This window comes from Lepisosteus oculatus, chromosome 15 (assembly GCF_040954835.1).
Source record: "Lepisosteus oculatus isolate fLepOcu1 chromosome 15, fLepOcu1.hap2, whole genome shotgun sequence".
NCBI lineage: Eukaryota > Metazoa > Chordata > Actinopteri > Semionotiformes > Lepisosteidae > Lepisosteus > Lepisosteus oculatus.
The window spans coordinates 31,926,617-31,945,963 of NC_090710.1; the positions used below are offsets into that span (position 1 = coordinate 31,926,617).

General features: G+C 46.0%; 3 protein-coding genes across 6 annotated transcripts; 2 read left to right on the forward strand and 1 right to left on the reverse strand.

Annotated features, from left to right (window-relative positions):
• Window positions 1–1,824: 1,824 nt before the first annotated feature.
• sap18 (Sin3A-associated protein) lies at window positions 1,825–4,610 on the forward strand. Its single transcript, XM_006639211.3, has 4 exons — window positions 1,825–1,957; window positions 2,482–2,591; window positions 4,003–4,125; window positions 4,227–4,610. Exons 1-4 carry the CDS (start codon window positions 1,886–1,888, stop codon window positions 4,381–4,383), a joined length of 462 nt encoding a protein of 153 aa, XP_006639274.1. The 5' UTR covers window positions 1,825–1,885; the 3' UTR covers window positions 4,384–4,610.
• A 1,480-nt stretch (window positions 4,611–6,090) lies between these two features.
• On the reverse strand, window positions 6,091–14,004 carry ska3 (spindle and kinetochore associated complex subunit 3). 4 transcript variants are annotated; one of them, XM_069179087.1, is made up of 14 exons: window positions 13,871–14,004; window positions 13,032–13,136; window positions 12,346–12,407; window positions 11,685–11,850; window positions 10,479–10,890; window positions 9,913–10,010; window positions 9,521–9,696; window positions 9,244–9,393; window positions 8,749–8,809; window positions 8,528–8,559; window positions 8,241–8,369; window positions 7,385–7,470; window positions 6,980–7,110; window positions 6,091–6,594 (listed from the first exon to the last, which is right to left on the reverse strand). In XM_069179087.1, exons 2-14 carry the CDS (start codon window positions 13,132–13,134, stop codon window positions 6,419–6,421), a joined length of 1,782 nt encoding a protein of 593 aa, XP_069035188.1. In that variant the 5' UTR covers window positions 13,135–13,136; window positions 13,871–14,004; the 3' UTR covers window positions 6,091–6,418. The 4 variants fall into 4 exon arrangements, with proteins under 4 accessions (XP_069035188.1, XP_069035192.1, XP_069035190.1 ...); XM_069179091.1 differs by having other exon boundaries at window positions 10,479–10,887; window positions 13,871–14,003; XM_069179089.1 differs by having other exon boundaries at window positions 6,091–6,591; window positions 13,871–14,003.
• Window positions 14,005–16,441: 2,437 nt separating this feature from the next.
• On the forward strand, window positions 16,442–19,293 carry LOC107079477 (uncharacterized). Its single transcript, XM_015364031.2, has 3 exons — window positions 16,442–16,528; window positions 16,776–17,255; window positions 18,480–19,293. The coding sequence occupies exons 2-3, from the start codon at window positions 16,812–16,814 to the stop codon at window positions 19,170–19,172; spliced, it is 1,137 nt and encodes a 378-aa protein (XP_015219517.2). The 5' UTR covers window positions 16,442–16,528; window positions 16,776–16,811; the 3' UTR covers window positions 19,173–19,293.
• Window positions 19,294–19,347: the final 54 nt, after the last annotated feature.

Below are 19,347 nucleotides of genomic sequence, written 5' to 3' on the forward strand. Positions count from 1 at the left end.
AATTATCACGCATATTAATTCACGCACAGAGCGCTTTAAACACCATTGAGTTAACTCATCCAGATTAGATTTGAATAGCCTGGTCACCAGGACAGCCTCTTCTGAATCGGCTAGTTTGTGACAGCTTCTTCCAAGTGACAGTTTTGTTGTTTATAATTTCTTCCCACTGACCCTCTGTACCACAGTCCCCAGTGTCTCTCAGCTCCTTTTAATAGCGCTGCGATCCGGTTCGTCACGCGTTGCATGAGCAGATCTTGCTAGATGTACAGCTACAAGGAGAGCTGAGGAATTCAGTGTGACAGACGTGTTTGCGCCTGAATTACGTCGGATTATATCTCCTGGTAGTGATGCGGATCAGCTGGAAGACCGCGTTGTGTTAGAAAGTGAGCTATTATCTTTGTGACCCGTGGACCCGTTATGAGGTCCCACTGGGAAACACGACACAGGTTCGCAGACTCAGCCCGTCAGGAGTTACAGTCAAAGAGCCGCAGTACAGTCGGGGGGGGGGGGGGGTCTGACTGTAAATATGTTTCCTCCCTCTTTGTAAACCAGAGGTACAGTATGGAAAGGAAAAAAAAGCAGAGCAGATATTCTTTTCTTATCTCTCTACAGACCAGAGTGTCTCAGTGCATTAATAAAATTCAAAATGTTGAAGTACTGAATAAAACATAATAAATACCTCTATCAGTTCCACAGAGTGTTGAATTGCTTCATCTACGGATTGCTTAATATCATTTTTTTTTAATGAGTGACTCTTGGATGATCTCAGCCAGTAAAAACCTTCCGTTCAAAACTGAAGAGATGGACGTATTTTTCACAGAAGCAGGAAAGCGGACACCTACTGTAGCACACAAGCCCTAAGGAATGGCCTGGGCTGGAATATCTTGAAAGCACACATTGAAAGTCTCGACACAGGTAAAATAAACACAAGAACAGAATGGATACGGGCAAAAGGAGGCTTGTTTGGTTATTAAAAGCAAATTGACCTGGGAATCTTATTTAGCCTTCTCTTTAAAGAAGCAAAGTCAAATACACGCAACTACCAAAATAATGGAAACACCAACAATATGACATATTAATAACATCTTCAATGGTACATACTGTAATACAACTGCACTTTACAAAAAAGATTTAACAAGATAAGTAAAGATAAGGAAAAACTCTTGGGAAAAACTAAGGTTGCTGCTGGAAGAGGTGTTAGTGGGGCCAACAGGGGGCGCTCACCCTGTGGTCCATGTGGGTCTTAATGCCCCAGTATAGTCAAGGTCCTGACTCTCTGTGGTCATTAAAAATCCCAGGGCATTTCTCGAAAAGAGTAGGGGTGTAACCCCGGTGTCCTGGCCAAAATTTCCAATCGGCCCTTACCAATCATGGCCTCCTAATAATCCCTATCTATGAATTGGCTACATTACTCTGCTCTCCTCCCCACTGATAGCTGGTGTGTGGTGAGTGTTCTGGCGCACTATGGCTGCTGTCGCATCATCCAGGTGGGGCTGCACACTGGTGGTGGTGGAGGGGATCCCCATTACCTGTAAAGCACTTTGAGTGGAGTGTCCAGAAAAGCGCTATATAAGTGTAAGCAATTATTATTATTATTATTATTATTATTATTATTGTTATTATTATATAAGGTCCGCACAGCTGTCATGTTCTTACTGTTAGAAATAATCACCTTTAACCTAAGCACTTCAGAATAAAAAGGGTGTGCGCCTATTTTAGTCATTATACGATACGGAGAAGTCGCATTTTGATTGGCTCCATAGCCTTTAAGCTCATTCGCGGGCTACGTATCCTGTTACGTCATCACGACCCGTGGGTTGAACCGGAAGTTATACTTGTGTTTGTACGGGGTCGGCGTGAAGACGCGGGGGCGCTTTCTGGGAAAATGGCTGTTGAATCTCGAGTCACTCAGGAAGAAATCAAGAAAGAACCCGAAAAGCCCGTCGATAGAGAAAAGGTGAGTTGTGTTAAGCCGTTTTTGTCTATCGAAGATGCGCACGCACGGTTTGAGTGGTGCCTTGTATTTTGTTTTCTGGAAATGTGTGGAACGGTGTTGTGTTGGTCTCCATTAAACGCTTCAGTAGGTATGTGCTGTGTAAAACTGTGTTTTCATTTCGTGTTTCTTCGCATTTTGGGTAGTTGTACAGTGTCTCCCTCAAAGACAGTGAGACTTATTGAGTTTTCAGTTAAAACGATTTACTTTCTCTTCCTAATTGCTGCCAAACGTGTGCGATGCGAAGCAATACGAGTTGAGAAAACGGCGATAAAGTATATGTTTTTCTCACTTTCTTTCCTTAGTGAGCAAAATATACTTAAAGGTCATTTATTTACTTACAACGCGATGAATGTAGATGTAGCTAGCAAGTTTGTAATGCATCTTTTGTGAAACACGATGGTGAGCAGATACCACGCTTGAGACCACCTATCGGTTTCCCGCAACTGAAAAAAGCTAGGTACTTATTTTTGTTGTTTTGTTTGCAGACTTGCCCGCTGCTGCTGCGGGTGTTCACCACGAACAACGGCAGACACCACAGAATGGACGAGTTCGCCAGGGGAAACGTGCCCTCCAGCGAGCTGCAAATCTATACCTGGTAGGTCTGATGACACTTCACACCACGGGGCTCCCTGCTTGGGCCGGGGGAGCCCCACCCCAGCAAGTTGTTTTATAGGTCATCATAAAATAAGCAGTTTCTGAAGATATGGACCAATTCCACTGTAACCACCCCTGGAGCAGCTGGGGTTAAGGGCCTTGCTCGGGGGCCCAACGGAGTAGGATTCCTCTGCCGGCTGCGGGATTTGAACCAGCAACCTTCCAGCCACAGGCACAGATCCTGAGCCATAGAGCCACTGCACCGTTAAATTAATTTAGAGATATTTTAGGACTAAAATCTATGTACTTCTCAGATTTCAGGGATTAGTTATATTAATGATATCCTTACACCTATATAGCTCTTTTCTGGACACTGTACTCAGTGCTTTGCAGGTAATGGGGATCCCCTCCACCACCACATGGATGATGTGGTGGCAGCCAGAGTGCTCCAGGCTGCTCCCCACACACCAGCTCTCAGTAGGGAGGAGAGCAGAGTGATGAGGCTTATTGGGAAGCCATGACTGGTAAAGACCAGGGGGAAATTTGATCAAGACATTGTGGTAACACCCCTACTCTTTTTGAGAAACACCCTTGGATTTTAAATGACCACGGAGAGTCAGGACCTCGGTTTATTGTCTCATCCGAAAGACGGTGCCCATTTACAGTTTGGTGTCCCCGTCACAGACCCACACAGAACGCAGGGTGAGCGCCCCCTACTAACACCTCTTCAGCAGCAACCTGAGCTTTCCCAGGAGGTCTCGCATCCAGGTATTCGCCAGGCTCACACCTGCTGAGCTCCACTGGGTTGCCAGCTGTGAGTTAAAGGGTGATAGAGCTGCTGGGTCTCTGTTAATTGAACAGATTACTTGCTTGGTCAGTGTTGTCTTACAGTCTTTAAAAAGAAGTTGAGCAGTACTGGGGCTCTCCAGGACCAGCTGGACAGACTAACTGACCAGAAGAACAAAGCTGTTCACCTCTGCAGGTGCCCAGACCTGTTGCAGAGCCCTGATCCGAGAGACGTGGGCCCTGCGCTATCAACACGCGCCATTGGATATGGCATAGTTGTGGTGGTACTCAGAAGGCCAATGCTTTCATCACAAGCAATGAAATGACAAATGTAACTCTGTTGGCCTGCTTGTTTTAATATGCCAGGTCGAATTCAACCGGAACGCCAAACTTTTCAAAAACTACAAGAATGATCTTGCAGAATCTGCTGCCAGCTCCCCTCCCACGACCGTGGAAAACCTTAAGCTGTGCTGAAAGTGCAAATTTATTGTCTTGAGGTGACATTAGCCAAATATGGAGTAGTTATGTTTATTTTTCAAATGTTCTCCTGCTGTTGGAGCTGAAGTTAAGTGCTGAGTCTTAGCTTCCGTCTTGGGTACTTTAAAGAGTAATATTGTCTCAAATAGGATGGATGCTACCTTGAAGGAACTGACCAGCTTGGTGAAAGAAGTCTATCCAGAAGCTCGGAAGAAAGGCACGCATTTTGGCTTTGCCATCGTGTACCCTGACCCTAAAAGACAAGGCTACAGGTAAATACCTTGAGAAATACCGCCGTTACGGGCCGAGCTTAAACGCGCAGCGGCTGTGTTTGAACTGTGACACCTAAGATGATCTGCCCTTGGTCCTGTAGAGTTAAAGACATTGGGAACACGGTGTCCGGGCGGAAAGGAGCAGACGATTCCATGACTCTGCAATCGCAGCGGTTCCAGATAGGAGACTACCTAGACATTGCCATAACGCCGCCGAACAGAGCGCCGCCCCTGCCTGGACGCATGAGGCCCTACTGACCGCCGGGGACTGCGGCCGCTACGTTTTATATCCCCTGTGTTTCCTATTAAAGCCTTTTTTTCCTGCCTTTCCTGATTTAATTAATGTCGCTGTAGCTTTTTTTTTCTGGAAGCGTTTAAGGAAATTTAGTTTGAAAGCTCCTTTCATTTTTTCGTGAATTTTAATTTGCGTTGGATTTGGTAATTCAATTAAACGATTTCTGTGAAGGTGTTTTTTCTGAAAGAAATCTCGTGTGGGGAGTATGACGTTTTTTTAAAGGTGGGGTTTGTGTGAGCGTGCGTGACTGGGTCACAGGTGTGGAGTAACAGATTTACAGGAATTAAAACTTTGAGATTAGACCCTTGAGGAACCTGGTTTGGTGTTATACTGCTATTCGTCCTTGATCATGCTAGATGGCTGGTCTGGTTGATCACACTGTGCCTTGGTCTCTGTTAACCCCTCCAAACTTAAATACCCAGATTTAATTCAGGGGGAAAAGTTAGAGGGGATGTTAACAATGAGGGTGTTTGTTCTGGAGTTTTTCATGCTTAAAATTGCAAGTGAAGATTTAAGATCACTTTAAAAAGCTGATAGTATTTTACCCACCCTGTGTGTGTATACAAACAGTCTCTAAAATCTTCACACCCTTTTGAAAGTTACCCCAATAACACCCTTCAATGAGAATTTTACCCTTATTTGCACATTGTGACAACCTCCAAGTGAAAGACACACACTTAAACATTCTGAAATGTATGCTAGAACAACAGCCGTAACTGTATAGGTCCGTACAGAAGTTGCATGGCTAGGTCTGGCAATGTGTCCATTCCACCTTGAAGACGGGGAGGGGAAAGCAGACTGGGGCGCTCGAGGACATTCGCCTTTGTGTTCTTGATCGTCCCCGCTGTTGCCTGGGGTCGGTGTCGTGTTGAAAAGTAAGCCTGCTTCCCCATTACAGCTGCCTCCAGGGTCCGAGTCACTGCTACAGGGAAACACTCCTGTAGCCATGCTGCCTCCACCATGCTTTACAGCAGGGAAGGTGTTTTGGGGGTGTAGTCCTGTATTTGTCCTTTGGCGAGAAAAGTCTATCCTGGTTTCATCAGACCAAACAAAGATTTTTCAGCATAGCTTCAGAAGCTCTGGTAGTTTTGCATACACTTTTTGTGGGCAATGGCCTGGAGTAGTGGAGAGCTTGGAATATTGCTGTGACAGGTACACAATGTCTAGTCTTTGATTCAAATCCTTCAAGGATGCCACTGGATTTTTATCTCGATCTCCTGCTTGGTGCCTTTCCACAGCTTTATCCCGGAGGGTGTCTATTGGCTCCTTGTTGTCCAGAGCTGACTCTTTACTTCAAGATAGCAGACTTTGTGTAACCCTGATTAATGCAATACAGACCCTACCGTGACAGCGTCAACCTTGAAGATGCCCCCCGTGTTTTCCTGTATGAACAAATATCACCGTCATGAGACAGCGTTGCTGATCTAGTCATGCCACTGGACATGGGAAAGGACCAGCAGTGGGTTAAAATGGTGAGAGGCTACCTCCAATGAATTTTCTTCAAAATGAATTTCACATTGTACATCGAGGCTGAATGTGAGATCCACTTGGCAAAGTTCTCACATTTACTTTAACATCACTGAGTGTCTTATTTCAGTTACTCCGCCTTCATCCACAAGAAGTGAAGCCTAGTTAGATAATTCAGAAGACGGGAGATAATAGGAAAAAAATAATGTGCTAGCAAACCTTTATTCCCTATAATTTTACATTTAAAACAGCAATGAACAACAGAAAAAAGTGAAAATGTTGAGAAAATCATATAAAAGCAGTCGAGAAAGCTCAGGCTTCAGAACGTCAGTGTCAGGATTCCAAAGAGTCCTGTAGGTGAAATGTGACTTCCCCAAGTGCATTAAAAAAACCGATCACGTTAAAAACGCCTGCTACGGAGCTGTGGATTCTCAGCCTTGAAAGTTGTGAACAGAGCTCCGTGCGCCTGTGCAGTTCTTTTCGGATGGTTGGTGTCTTCTGAGGAAAGCAGAGTGCCGCTGTATTCGTGCTTTACTGAATGTCTGTGTCCAGGATGACTTTGTACACGTTACCAGCACCGGCGTTCCTCATCACCTTCAGTCTGTTCAACTCCATCAGACACAGGATGTAGATGTTAACCTTTGGGCCTTCATCTATTATGTTCTTCAGATCAGCATCTTTCATCAGGTACTCTGGAGAATCTGCTGCTGAACAGGGAGTGGGACCAAGTCTTACTACATTATGCTGGAAAATGTTTTGGGCATTAGATTTATTTCGGAGGTGTCACAGAGAAAATTGGATGTTTATATTTGGAACATGATAAATATATTTGAGAGTAATGTTTTATCTTTCATTTACAGATACCATGATCTATTTCAGGAACAGGTGGTTAGGTGCACAGGTTTGTTTTGTTCTAGAATTTAAAAAATCCAATAACCACATTCAGGTACTTTGTTTTGAAAAAGTTTTATCTTGCTAACAAAAACATACTGGTTTCCTGTCTAAGAGGACTCATACAGTGACTACAGATCAGAATGCTTGTTTTCGTTTCACTTGCACTGAAAAAGAACAACAACATTGGATCTTACTCACCTATGTGGTTACTGTCCAGTGCCATGTTTATCTTATGAATAGCCATATTGAGGTTTGCCAGGTGGATCTGCTTCAGATAATTAGGCAGAACCAAGTACTCCTTTTCTGACACTGTGGCAAGCCTCTGAACGCTGCAGAAAAAAACAGACCACTTAATTCATGTCAAAGAGATTTATCCGAAACAAAATCTATATAACCCTTTCAGTCTTCATTTCTTGAACTATTATAAACACATTTATTTCATGCACATTTAGAATGGTTTATTTAAGGTTGCTATACTATATGTGTGGACCTGTGCAACTGTTAACAACTGTTGTTTAAATCAGTGTTAGGTTAAAAAGCAAGACAAAGCGGTATCGTTTCTACACGTTGGCACAAGTGACGTGGGTGCTGTTATCTCCCCACCTGTTCTCCTTCTCCTCATCTGTTATGAGGAAAGCCGGCCTTGGAGGGACGTGGAGGAAAGGCTTGGCAAGGCCCTGGAAAGGGTGCTGTACAGAACACACCAAATACAGGACATCATGAACACGGGGACATGGGACTCGGAGAGGGCAACAAATGAAAGGAAGATGTTTCATCTATCTAGATGGTAGCCAGCAGGATCTCATCTAATCATGTCCTGAAAGAAGGGTTTCGGCTTCAGCGATGTACAATCCCACAATCCCTTTACTCAACAATGCATACCAGTAAGAAATGCAGAGTCCACGGCGATTTATTTGCAGATAAATGAGTAAAAAAATAGTTCTCTATCAGATTCTCAATCGGAACTACGGCTAGATCAATGGGATAGTGGGAAAACGATCTTCGTGGTCTTCAATCTGGGTTTGTTGAACAGATGATCTAAAAGTGAGTGAACATGTTGTTTTTTTATTTCACTCCTCCAGCTATTTTTTTCAAACTAGTGGAAGGGCAGGGAAAGCATCCTTCTAGCAGTGAATTCCGCCCCACCGGCAGAGAGCAACAGTGTGACGTTCAGCTGCTGTCAGAAAGAAGCGGATTCTGCAGTAGAGGAACTCGGAGCCTATCCCCGCACGAGCAAGGTGCCGGTAGGGAGAACCGTGAATAAAGACAGTTTAGCACGTCTTTGGGAAAGGGAGGAAACGTGTCCGAGGCTGTAACTCTTCCCGCCACACGCAGCGCTGCACGTGACAATGCCAAACGGCACGTGCGCAGGGCCGCCCTGAACACGAGTCGCAGGAATGGACTCCAGCGTTAGCTGAGCGCCGGGGCAGCAGAGCCGCCAGCCCGCCGGGGGCGTTACCAGCTGCTCGCGATGGAAGGTGAACTCCTCACGGCCCAGCGCTGGCGGGGAGGGCTGCCTCATCTGGAAGAGCCCAGCGGCTGTTCCCCGGCCTGCCTTCGCCTTCTGCTCCCCCCCTGGGGCTGCTTCCTGAAAGAATTCGAGCGCAAGTCAAGAGCACAGTCGCGCTGGACCCAGAACACGTCCACCAGTCCCACAAACCCCACAGGACCTCGCACAGCAACTAGCTTCGGAACTAGAGTGCTGTTCTGATTTCAGTCAAGGGAAGAAGCCACATAAAAACTTACACAAGTCAGTTTTCCTGTCGTCCTGGAGCGCACTGCACCAAAAACAGAAGAGAAAGTATTCCAGTGAAATAAGCTGCACTTATTTCAACAAAATCGTTTTACTCCCCCAGACTACAGAAAAGAACCCCCGAAGTGTAGGTCTGTTTTGACATCACTTGTTGATTTGTATTCCAACTGTTTTGAGATCAAGAACAACAAATCAAGAGGCTGAGAACACTCACAGTGAGTAAAAGTCTCTTCCATGGGACCAGTCTCGGTGTTGTCTGCGTTTGACATCCCACTCTGTCTTGAAATAAAGCACGTTAACAGTGTTCGTACAGGCATGTACGTCAGTGTTATCATATTAAACAGAATTGCTGCTCGAACGTTTATCTTACATCTTCGTGTGAATGAAACACCACTGTGATCTTCACAAGCAGTGAATGTTTAGCCAAGTTAATTACTTCCCCTCTGTGCTGCCTTAGCAGGCAGCACATCACAAAGTGCCAAGTGTAGACAGTGACAGCTCTCTGGAGTGTTAGATAATTAGTGAACACTGTGGCTTTCGGAATGGAATTTTCCCATAATGAGAGCAGAGAAATCAATGTTTTAGCTAATGAAAGTTCATTATATATATTATATATCCTCAGCATTATATGTCCACTTTCCTTTGCTTTAGGCCAGTATTCCTGACGGTGCTCAGGCTCTGACTCCGGCCGTGCATCGGTCGCTCTTACATGGATGAGGCTCTTGAGGAACGGGGTCTCGAACGCTGGAACTTCAGGGGTGGAGCTGCAGGTCTCTGCTGGCTGGGTCCTTTCAGGGGTCTTGTGATCGATGTGGGGACGTGGCGGCTTAGGAAGTCCTGGGGTGCAAGGCTCAGGGCGCTCAGGGGAGAATCAAAGCACAGTGGTTCATTGCTAAACACTGCTTGATTAGTCATTAAATTATACACTGACACACCTTGCCCGTCGGAGACGTGTCTACAGCCGGCTGTGCACTGCTCACACTTACATGGATGAGGCTCTTGAGGAACGGGGTCTCGAACGCTGGAACCTCAGGGGTGGAGCTGCAGGTCTCTGCTGGTTTTGTCCTTTCAGGGGTTTTGGGGTTCATGGGGGGATGCCGAAGTTTAGAAATTTTGAAACCTGGGGTACAAAATTCTGGCGGCTCGGGGGAAACCAAGGCATCTGAAATATAAAAAAGTAAATTGATTCGTGACCGATTTGGTAAGGATTGCTTTTGAGGTGTTCGGTGTGAGATTCATCATGTTCTACTGCAAGGCTCAGACGACGGCAAATAAGCCTGAAACACTATGCTGAAAGTCTTAAAAATGAATGAAGCATGATTTTTTACTCTGTTGGACATGTTTTGTCAATTTAACGAAGTTCCAGAGTGTAGTTTACCGTTCTGTCCTACAGGCTTGCTGACAGAGGGCTGCACAGGCATGCAGGGAGATCTCCCAGTTCCCACTGCTCCTCCAGGCCTAGAGCTGTCCACCACGCTGACAAAACATCAAACAGCAAGTTCTCATTTAACTTTGCCTTTTCTGACCTGAAGCTGACGTTTCCCTTGCTGGAGCTGTAACTGCCATGGTTTCATTGAACAAACTTAGTTATCCCAATCCGAGCTTTAACACCAAAACACCAAACTAGGTGACTGCAGTACTGCAATTTACTGAAGCAGAATATGGTTCTGCACAGAACAATTCACCGTTTGCCAAACGCCCCACTTAGTGGACACTTCAGATATGCTGTTTGCTTAGATTCCAGCTTTCAGGTAACAGACCACATGTTACTCCAAGCTGTGCTTCACTATCTCCCTTCTTGAGGCAGTGAACGTACAGCAGAGGCATGTTTCCACAGTGTCTGAGCACACAAAACTCGGAACACCGCATTCAGGAAAGAGAACGGTATTAAAGCTCAGCTGCAGTTCCACCCGTTTCTCCCCTGTGGCGGCCCTGCGTCTGTACCTGGCAGGCTTGTCGGCCTTCTTCTGGAACAGGGCCATGGTGAAGTCATTGTTCAGGCTCACAGTGTGCTCGCTGATCCCGAAGTCCTGCGACCTGGGGGCGGAGTCCAGCCGCAGGTCACACCGGGGCGTCTGAGGGAAGGCCGGGCGGGGCTCGGCAGCGGCGGGGACCACAGACCCCAGGCGGCCGTCGCCGGCCTCCGCGGCCCCCCTGTTCCGGAGCAAGCAGTACTCGGACAGGCCGAAGTCCGAGAGCTGGGGGGTGCGCAGGGGGTCCGGGGCTGGGCGCGCGCTCTTCTCCGGCGTGGTGCACGGCGGCTTGTCCTCCTCCGCGGCCACGGGCTCTGTCCCGGCCTCCTGCCCGCTGGCACCCTCGCTCCTCTTCCCCGGCCCCTCCTCGCCGCCCTGCCCTGCTGGCAGCAAGAGAGAGCAGAGCCACCCCCTGGTGTAAAGACACACCTCTCTTCTTTTCATCCTTCAGCTCTCAAACACTGGCCAACAACCCAGTGACACCCGGAGAAGGCTCTACAGCCGAAACGCTACTGTACGTCTCCTTTCTTTTCCTTTCAGCACAGAAAAAACCTTCACCTGTTGGTTTGCAGCCTACGCATGCTGACTTAGCTCCCTACTGATTTCGTCAAGACGGTCTCTTATCGAGAGTGCTACTGAATTGCTTCCCTGAAGCGCTCCTTGTGTGTCCTCTCTGGCTCTGCAGATGTTATCTATCTCCAGCCGTTGGGAAAGCTGGGGTGTGACAGAGCAGCGAAGCCCCACTGGGGAACTGGAGCGCTGGTCACTCGGGCTCTTTCCACATCACTTCGTCACCTGCATCACTGAGGGATCTCACAGGAGCGCCTCGTCTTTCCCTTATTGTAACAAAGTGCACATGAAGAAAACGCCAACATAGCACATGGCATGCACGAGGTAGGGATGTCAAATAGAAAACAACAGGAAAGGAGCAGGAGATAAAAGCTGTCTTGTGAATCAGGTTTACAGAAATCTGATTCAAGGCGAGGATGACTGTCTGGTGCAGTCATGGAAGAGTCGGGACCACTCTGAATTAACCCTACAGCCTAGAGACTACAGACAATCAGTACAGCGTAATAATTAGATTTAAAAAGTGATTACAAATTCTCTCTCTCGTCACTGGAATGAACACTGCATTTTTGAACAAAAAGGAAAGCTCGGTCTGGCCCGAGACAGACACCTTCTGGGTTCTTTGGCGGGGGTGTGTAGCCGTAGTCTTCAAAGTGTCTTCTCACTTTCCCAATGTCCTCCCTGAGCCTCTGCCTCAGGACACTGCTTGTGCTGATGAAGTCTCTCACACCCTCTTCCTCAGGCTGACAGCCGAGCAGCTGGGTTCGGACCTGCTCCTGGGCTCGGGAAGAAAAGGCCGCAGTTAATGTCCTGTCCCTCTGGGAAAGACAAGCTGTGCAAGGGTGGAATATCTGACTCAACCTATATCATCATCTGTCATCAATGTTACTGTCAGCTTTCAAATTTCATTTGTTTCACAAAACAATTTATCAAACCAAGGGACAACATCAATATAATCATGCTATTAAACAAAACATGTCAACTGTTTAGATGGATTGAAAAAACATTTAAGCTCTTTCAATATTAATATGCCGGATTGCCCAGGAACATTATTTTTTTTTGCTTTAAATGAACACTACTGCCTTCTAAAGGAACTGAATTGCTAGATGCCATTAATAAACAATTTATATTTCAAATAATACTCATCAGAACTACTTTAAATAATAAACATACTTGTAAAAAACTACGGTATAGAAATGCAAACAGTTTCTCAAAGCCACTGGGAAGAGTTATCTCAGCCTCCTGTGAATCTTTAATCAGATGTTACTTACTTTCATAGCTCTGACTTCTGAATGCAGTTCATGCAGAACCTGCACACCTCCTTCATCACTGTCTGAAAACAAACACAGGCAAAGTTCAGTGAGGCTCCAGGTCTATTGCATGAGCACTGCCTTGTCCACGTAATGACGAGCCAAGAATAAGTCAGCACATAATGACAAAAACATAGACAACATTGTCCTAGACTGGTTTCTCTTTTTGTTTTTACTTTAATCGCATTAGGCACCTGCATGAGAACCGAGAAAACAAAACCACTGTGACATGCAACAGATTTTCAGTATAGGGAAATATATATTCGGTAAAACATATTTTGCATATTTATTCAACTCGGTGTAAAAGAAAATGTGTACATTTCACAGCAATCAGGTCTTTCCCAAATGGAACATTGCTGATCACTCCAATAGGTTTTCAAGAAAAACACAGGCTAACAGTGATTCCTCCCTTCCTCTTTCAATATACAATCAAGCATATTGATTAGGGATATTCAAGTTACATGGGATGCCATCTCTGGACAAGATTAATTAACACCCTTGATCCTTCTTACACAGGTGACTGAGTTAATCAGTGAGAGGGTGCAAGCGATGGCCGACTCTATACGCTCCATCTCCCCTTACTGCAGTGCACACTTGAACACCCTCACAACAGCTGCGCACAGACCATGTCCGGCTAATCACAGTACCATAGTCGTTGTTCTGGTGAGCCTTCTCAAGATTCTGGGTTTCAGTCTCCAAAAACACCACCAAATCGCGCAGCCTCTTGAAGAAGTGTCCTGAAATATCCATTTCTGAAAGGAAAAATAATCCAAATTAATGAATGATATGATCTAAAAGGTAAGAGGCGTCTACTTCAGGTTATGTTTCAAAGGTAATAGAAAATACCAGTCCCTAATGGAAACCCATCTCTGCTCTTTGAGCATGTCTAATGAGATCTCCCAGGTTTTCACTACCAATCACAGTGGGAGAACTGAAGCCTGCGATTCTTCTTTTCATTTTTAACATTTTATCCTCTTCCTCAAGTTACCATGCCGGTACACAGCTTTACATCTCAGTTTAAGTCTACAGGCTGCATTGTCAAAGACCATGTGTCTCAGTAGGACCAAAATACACTTCATTTTCGCCTCTATTTTCAATTGAAAACCAAATCGAATTCACAGCGGTCAGTTGTAAATTAAGACGGGTGTTCATTTTTTTTCTTATTTATCCAAATACCCCATTTGAAGCAAAGTTTGGAGGAAAGCTAACAGGTGTAAATATTTGTAGCACGTATTGTAGCAGCCGTCATTAATTACAGAGCACAAAGCTCTAGCACACATCAGCAGGGAGACCAACTCGGCATTTATTAACAAATCAATTCGCTTATATCCGAAACGACACAAAACAAGGCCAGATATCGCAACGTCTGAGGACATCTCAGACATTTTGGTTTGGTAGTTTTTCTAAGCCACTAAAGCCTGTATATAAACTCTGAAATAACCACCCCTTTCTTTCCAGGAATAAAAAGCCAGTTGAATTACTGTACCTAAATGTTTTCACCCTCCGCCAGCACAGCTTTGAATTTCGCGCCTCTTCCGGGGTACCGTTAAGCCCCGCCCCTCGCGTTCACAACAGAAACCTGCTTTTGCCACACTGATTTTATTCCAACCTGGTCTTGAAACGTCGCTTCCTTTTTTGAAAACGGGAGCTATGAAAATACAGCGAACGAAAAATAAAACAGGCAAGTCATTTTGAAAAGTATGTCGTGTCGTCCAGTGCGCAAGCGCAATTGGGCTCCCACCCGCATGCCCGGAGCTCCGGCGCCTCCCCGGGTCTGACCGCTAGAGGGCGCCACAGTGCGAGATTCGCTAGACTGATCCGGAGGGGAAGGTTTATTATACTGTACACTAAAATGAAGTGGTCTTGGAAGAGAGACATATTTGAACAGTTTAATGGACATAAGGGCATATCTACAAACTATTTCTAAATTTAAGAATGTGAAAGCCGCGCGTACCTTATTTTTATGTATCTTTAAAAACCTTTTTTTGCAAGATGCACGGTGTTATGTGCCCCTGGTAAAGTTATATGTACTCTTGTGTGTATTGTGAATATTATGTGAATATGTTATTGCAATAAAAAAAGCATGTAAAGTTACACTACTACGGGACACATATTTCATTTTATCGGCACAAGTGTGTTTTTCAACTAAAATTGTGCAGCATCCCCTTTAATTTGAAAACAGAAAACTACACAGACCGCTCTTTTATTTGATGTGATGTTTAATTGAAGGGAATTTCTTGAAAAGAGTTGCGAATTCCCGGTCTATCCCGGAAATCGCGGCGATGAAACAGCAGCAGATAACAGGTCAGCCTGGTGTTCATCCCCAGAAAGTTTCTCTCTGTTCTAAAATAGTTGTGATATGGCCCTGATCTTTATCTTTGCCTATTACTTGTAATCCCCCGATGTTGTTGCTGCTGTCAAAGGAAGAAGAGTGCGGTGGTGTGGCCATGTAATGAGGAGAGATCAAAACCTCATACAAGACCTAGACAAGACCAGAGGAAGGCCTGGGATAAGATGGCTCAGGTGGGCGGCTGCGTCAGCACACGTAGTCTGCAGAGGAACAAGTAAAAGGTTCATTCCTTCCTGACAGGAGAAGGGAGAAGACACCACGTTTCGGCTGTGGAGCCTTCTTCAGGTGTGAGCACACTTCCACACCTGGTGTGAACACACTTTCACACCTGAAGAAGGCTCCACAGCCGAAACGTGGTGTCTTCTCTCTTCTCCTGTCAGCCTAGAATAAGATGGCTGGACTCGGTGAGAGAAGGCGGAGACTGATGTATACGCCCGGAGAGACGGGATGCGCTGGAGGAGGCTAGTGGCGCGGGTTCGAGACGCCACCTCAGTAAACCGGTATTACCTGTAATCTGCCCAGTGTCGGGAACACTGAGGTGCAGCCATCCCGATTCATTCACTTGTGATCATTTATGGATCATTATTTGGAGCGATCATTTAAAATGCTCGCTGTGTTGGAGGTCGCCAAGGAAGTATACTGTACTCGAAATGTGCCCAGTGCAACCACTGTTTCATTTCATTGTATAATGGACGTCGGTTTCAGTCGTGCCTGAGTTTCATCTGCTAGGGGAGAATTGTTTGATAAACCTTTCTCACTCTCTTTGTCCCCTTATCAGACTTGGCGAGCCTGGAAGCCAGTTTACTCCACTGTCAATAAAAGAACAGCAAATATACTTCAAGGACAGTGAAAACATTCTTAAGGTGAATGAGCTGAGAGTAAAACTGTAGCCATTATTAGACGATCAAGAGTGACACAGTTTTGGTATCTTTGATTCTTCTTCATTTGTAGTTGATTTTTTTCATAACTTACTGAATTGCTTTCTTTAAATACATTATTTATATACAAAAGTAATTGGTTGGTTTGCTTTGCTCTCACAGAAAAGGCAGCAATACTAATCACTGTACCAGCAGGCTGCCTGTTAAAGCCCGCAATGAAAAAGAAAGCAAGCCCAGGATGTTCTGTAGTGGAGGAAAATTAAAGAGAAAAATCATTACGAAATAAGAGCCTGAATCTAGAAATTAAGACTACTGCTGCTCTACTGTACTATACTCGCCGTATTCCACCTATACGCTGGAAGGATACCCTAGCGTTGAGTAGACTAGACCAGCGCTGAAGGGTGGCAGGAACCTTCAGGGTTTCTTACAAACACTGCTGGCGTCAGTGTGAGGTTCTAACACACATGGTCTTACAACGCTTTGAGAGAGAAGTTTGAACATGTATTTATAGCCAGTGTACATTTTGATGTTGCAGAGACATAATTAAGCGGAAAATGTCCTGTGGAAGAAAAGCTCTCTTCCTAAGGTTTGCACGTCCCGCTAATCTCATCCTAACGTTTTAGATCATGTTTAGCCTACTGTACATTGAATCGTTTCTTTCATATCTAATATCTTGCGCACTTGAATTAACGAAAGGTGCACGAAAACTGTAGTACATGGAGGTATTTCCAGGCTGTTTTGGAAGGGCACTCTGCAGAGGAACGTGTGACTGTGCTGATTAAACAAATATCTGGCAGGGACCGGAGATAAGATCTTCAACCAGTCAAGAGACCAAGGCTCCTTTGTTCAGCAAACACTATAAATATAAAGGACTGGCTGAAGGTTAACTCATTCCAGCACTCTGGAGAAAGGCACGGTAAGTGAATGCATGACTTTTTACACTCGAAAAGTTTGCTAACACGTAAACGTGTGACTTGAAATCCTTTTATCTTGACGCCTGCTCACCCACAAGGCGTTTCGCTGTGTTAGTCCTTCTTGGCTGCAGCTCCAGCAGCGCCACAAGAGGAGAACCTTTGCCTCAAGGGAAAGCCTGGTGGGGGGACGTGTGAAGTAACCTGTCTGAACGAGCGTCTCTCCCCCCCCCCCTCCCCCGTGTGTTGAAGCGGGCGCAGTGAACGAAGCCCCCTCCCGCGGCCGCCATGGCTCTGTTCGGCAAGGTGCTGGAGCCCGTGGGGTACATGCAGACCATGCGGGCCCTGGTGCTGGGAGTCTGCTCCTACCTGGACGGCAGCGCCAAGCCCGACGAGGTGGACTTCGTCAAGAAGAACTTGGACCTGATCGACCGGGAGCTGGGCCGCGGGCGCGGCCTGCTGCGGGACGCTGAGGTGCACGGCTTCGAGGACGACGTGGTGGTGGTGTACTGCCAGCTGGGGGCGGTGCTGAGGGCCGAGCGGGAGCACACCAAGCGGGAGACCGAGGTCTTCCTGCAGTACGTGGCGGAGTACCGCCTGGAGAGGCAGCTGACCGCCCTGTACAGCCGGCTGATGGGCATCTCCGTGCTGACCGACCAGCCCACGCTGCTGGAAGACATCATCAGGAGCTACCGGCCCAGGCGCTGGGAGATGAGGGAGTTCTGCGAGAAGGTCAGCCTGTTTAACCCTGCGTGTTAGAGATACGCCGTAGTGATCTTTGCGTTCGCTCTTTACTTCCGTTGAGGGCATGACTTCTAAGCTAACCAGCCTACTACCAAGACCGATCATGCTCAAAGTGTCTCTTACCAGAAAGAGCAGGAAAGTCTCGAAGTTATTCACACAAAAGAGCAACAGTCAAGGACACAAAGTGTACACTTGTAATGGGAAAATTATAAATGACATGTTAGGTCAATTTTACTGCTACTGCTGTATATCATTATTGAATAGAATTTTATTGTGATGTATTTGTAGAGCGCTTTTCATTCTCCAGGGTCCCAAAGTGCTTTCCTTCCACTCACAGCCGGTCTATAGCAGCCACACTGTACAGCAGTGGGGAAATTAGAGAGGCCAGTTACGCAAGTCCAAAGGGTCATTTGGCCCTGATGCTGCTCTTGTGTAGCGTCATGGGATCTTTAATGGGCGTGTAGTCAGAACCTTGGTTTAACTCATCCGAGAGACGCTACAGTGTTCGCCTCGCAGCACAATGTTGAGCATTTTTGCTCGTTTTTACATCCCCATCTAATGATAGATTAGTGTCATAAAGTTATGACAGCAAATTCCTAGTGTATTCTGACCTCTTTGCATAGACATAAGCCTTTAATCAATCCTTAATTTAATCAGTTTGTGAAGGCATTCTAATAACAATTGTAATCAGATGACTAAGTGTTATAATCACATAATAAATACTGACTGAATTGTCAATTATTTAAAAATGTTACCTTAGAATGTCTACAAAACAAGAAAGTAATGTTTATGATGGTTTTCTGCCACAGCTGAATAATAATTATTCATCAGGAAAACCTGAGAGGTTCTTGTCAGTGAGATCTGTCTAAAACAGCTCAATTCTTTTCCTATTCAAACAATGAATTCAATTAAGTAATTAAGTTCAGATTTGTAATGAAAATTAGAGAACAGGACAGAAGACAGAAACTGAAAAGGCAAAAATTCCCAAATTACACAAAGGAATGTAACCATGATTCCCTGCAGGTGGTGCACAACTGACAGGGCATCGCTAGGGTTTAGTGTTGTCAAAACACCAGGATTGCCAGGCAACAGCCACCACTGGGGTCAGAACCACATCACTCCTCCAATCGATGGCTACTGTGCTGCTGGCACTTTTGGACTCATTCTTGGTAGTAAGATTCTTAGTTGCCCATTAATCCATTCTGTTTACAGGTGAACTTTGTGCTGGGGACGGGACTGCTGTGTCTTTTCACCCAGGCCTCGTTGACTGGGAGGGACCAGGCCTTGCTCATGAAGACCTGGTCTGAGAAGATGTCTGCCCTCTACAAGAAAATGAAGGCTTCCGGCTGCCTGTGCTCAGAGTATTTCCGGGAGCAGGCAGAAGAGGACATCCAGAAGCACATCCAGGAAGGGAAGAAGAACAAGAAGACACCGGAGGAGCAGGCCGCGTCTATCCTGAAGACGCTGGAGAAGAACTACGACTGGCTGCGCTGGGCTGTGATGGTGCACCAGGAGTGCGCGGAGGAAGGGGAGACAGAGGTGAAGAAGCCGGAGAACTTCATCTCCGTTGGCGAGCCCTCTAGCCTGCATGTGGTGGCCTGCTACAGTGATGGGCCCTCCTCTCTGGACAAGAGCCGCATCCACCAGCTCATCGTGGACCTGGAGTGGAAGATCCCCAACCCCCCTCCCGAGGTGTACGCTGCCATTGAGGAGGAACCCCGTAAAGCGCGCAGCTATTTGGCTTCCCGCATGCTGCAGAAACTGCAGGAAGGGCTTGGCGGCGGCATCTCGGTGCACGTGGTGCCGAGCAAGATGGAGATGAAGTGCAACTTCCCCCAGGCCTCCTACTACCTCTATGAGTACAAACACCGCCTTGCCTCTGGCACTCTCTGTGTATTTGGATAGAGAGCAGAGTCTCATCGTTTCTTCAGTCTTTTAATCAGTTTATCAGATGTTTTTGCCTGGTCTTTTCCTAATATGCTGTTTCAGATATTTTTAATTTAAAATAAAGTACCACAAATCCCCATCCCTGGTCTTCAGGTACATGAATGTTTTGTATGACTTTGTGTATTTCAGTGTT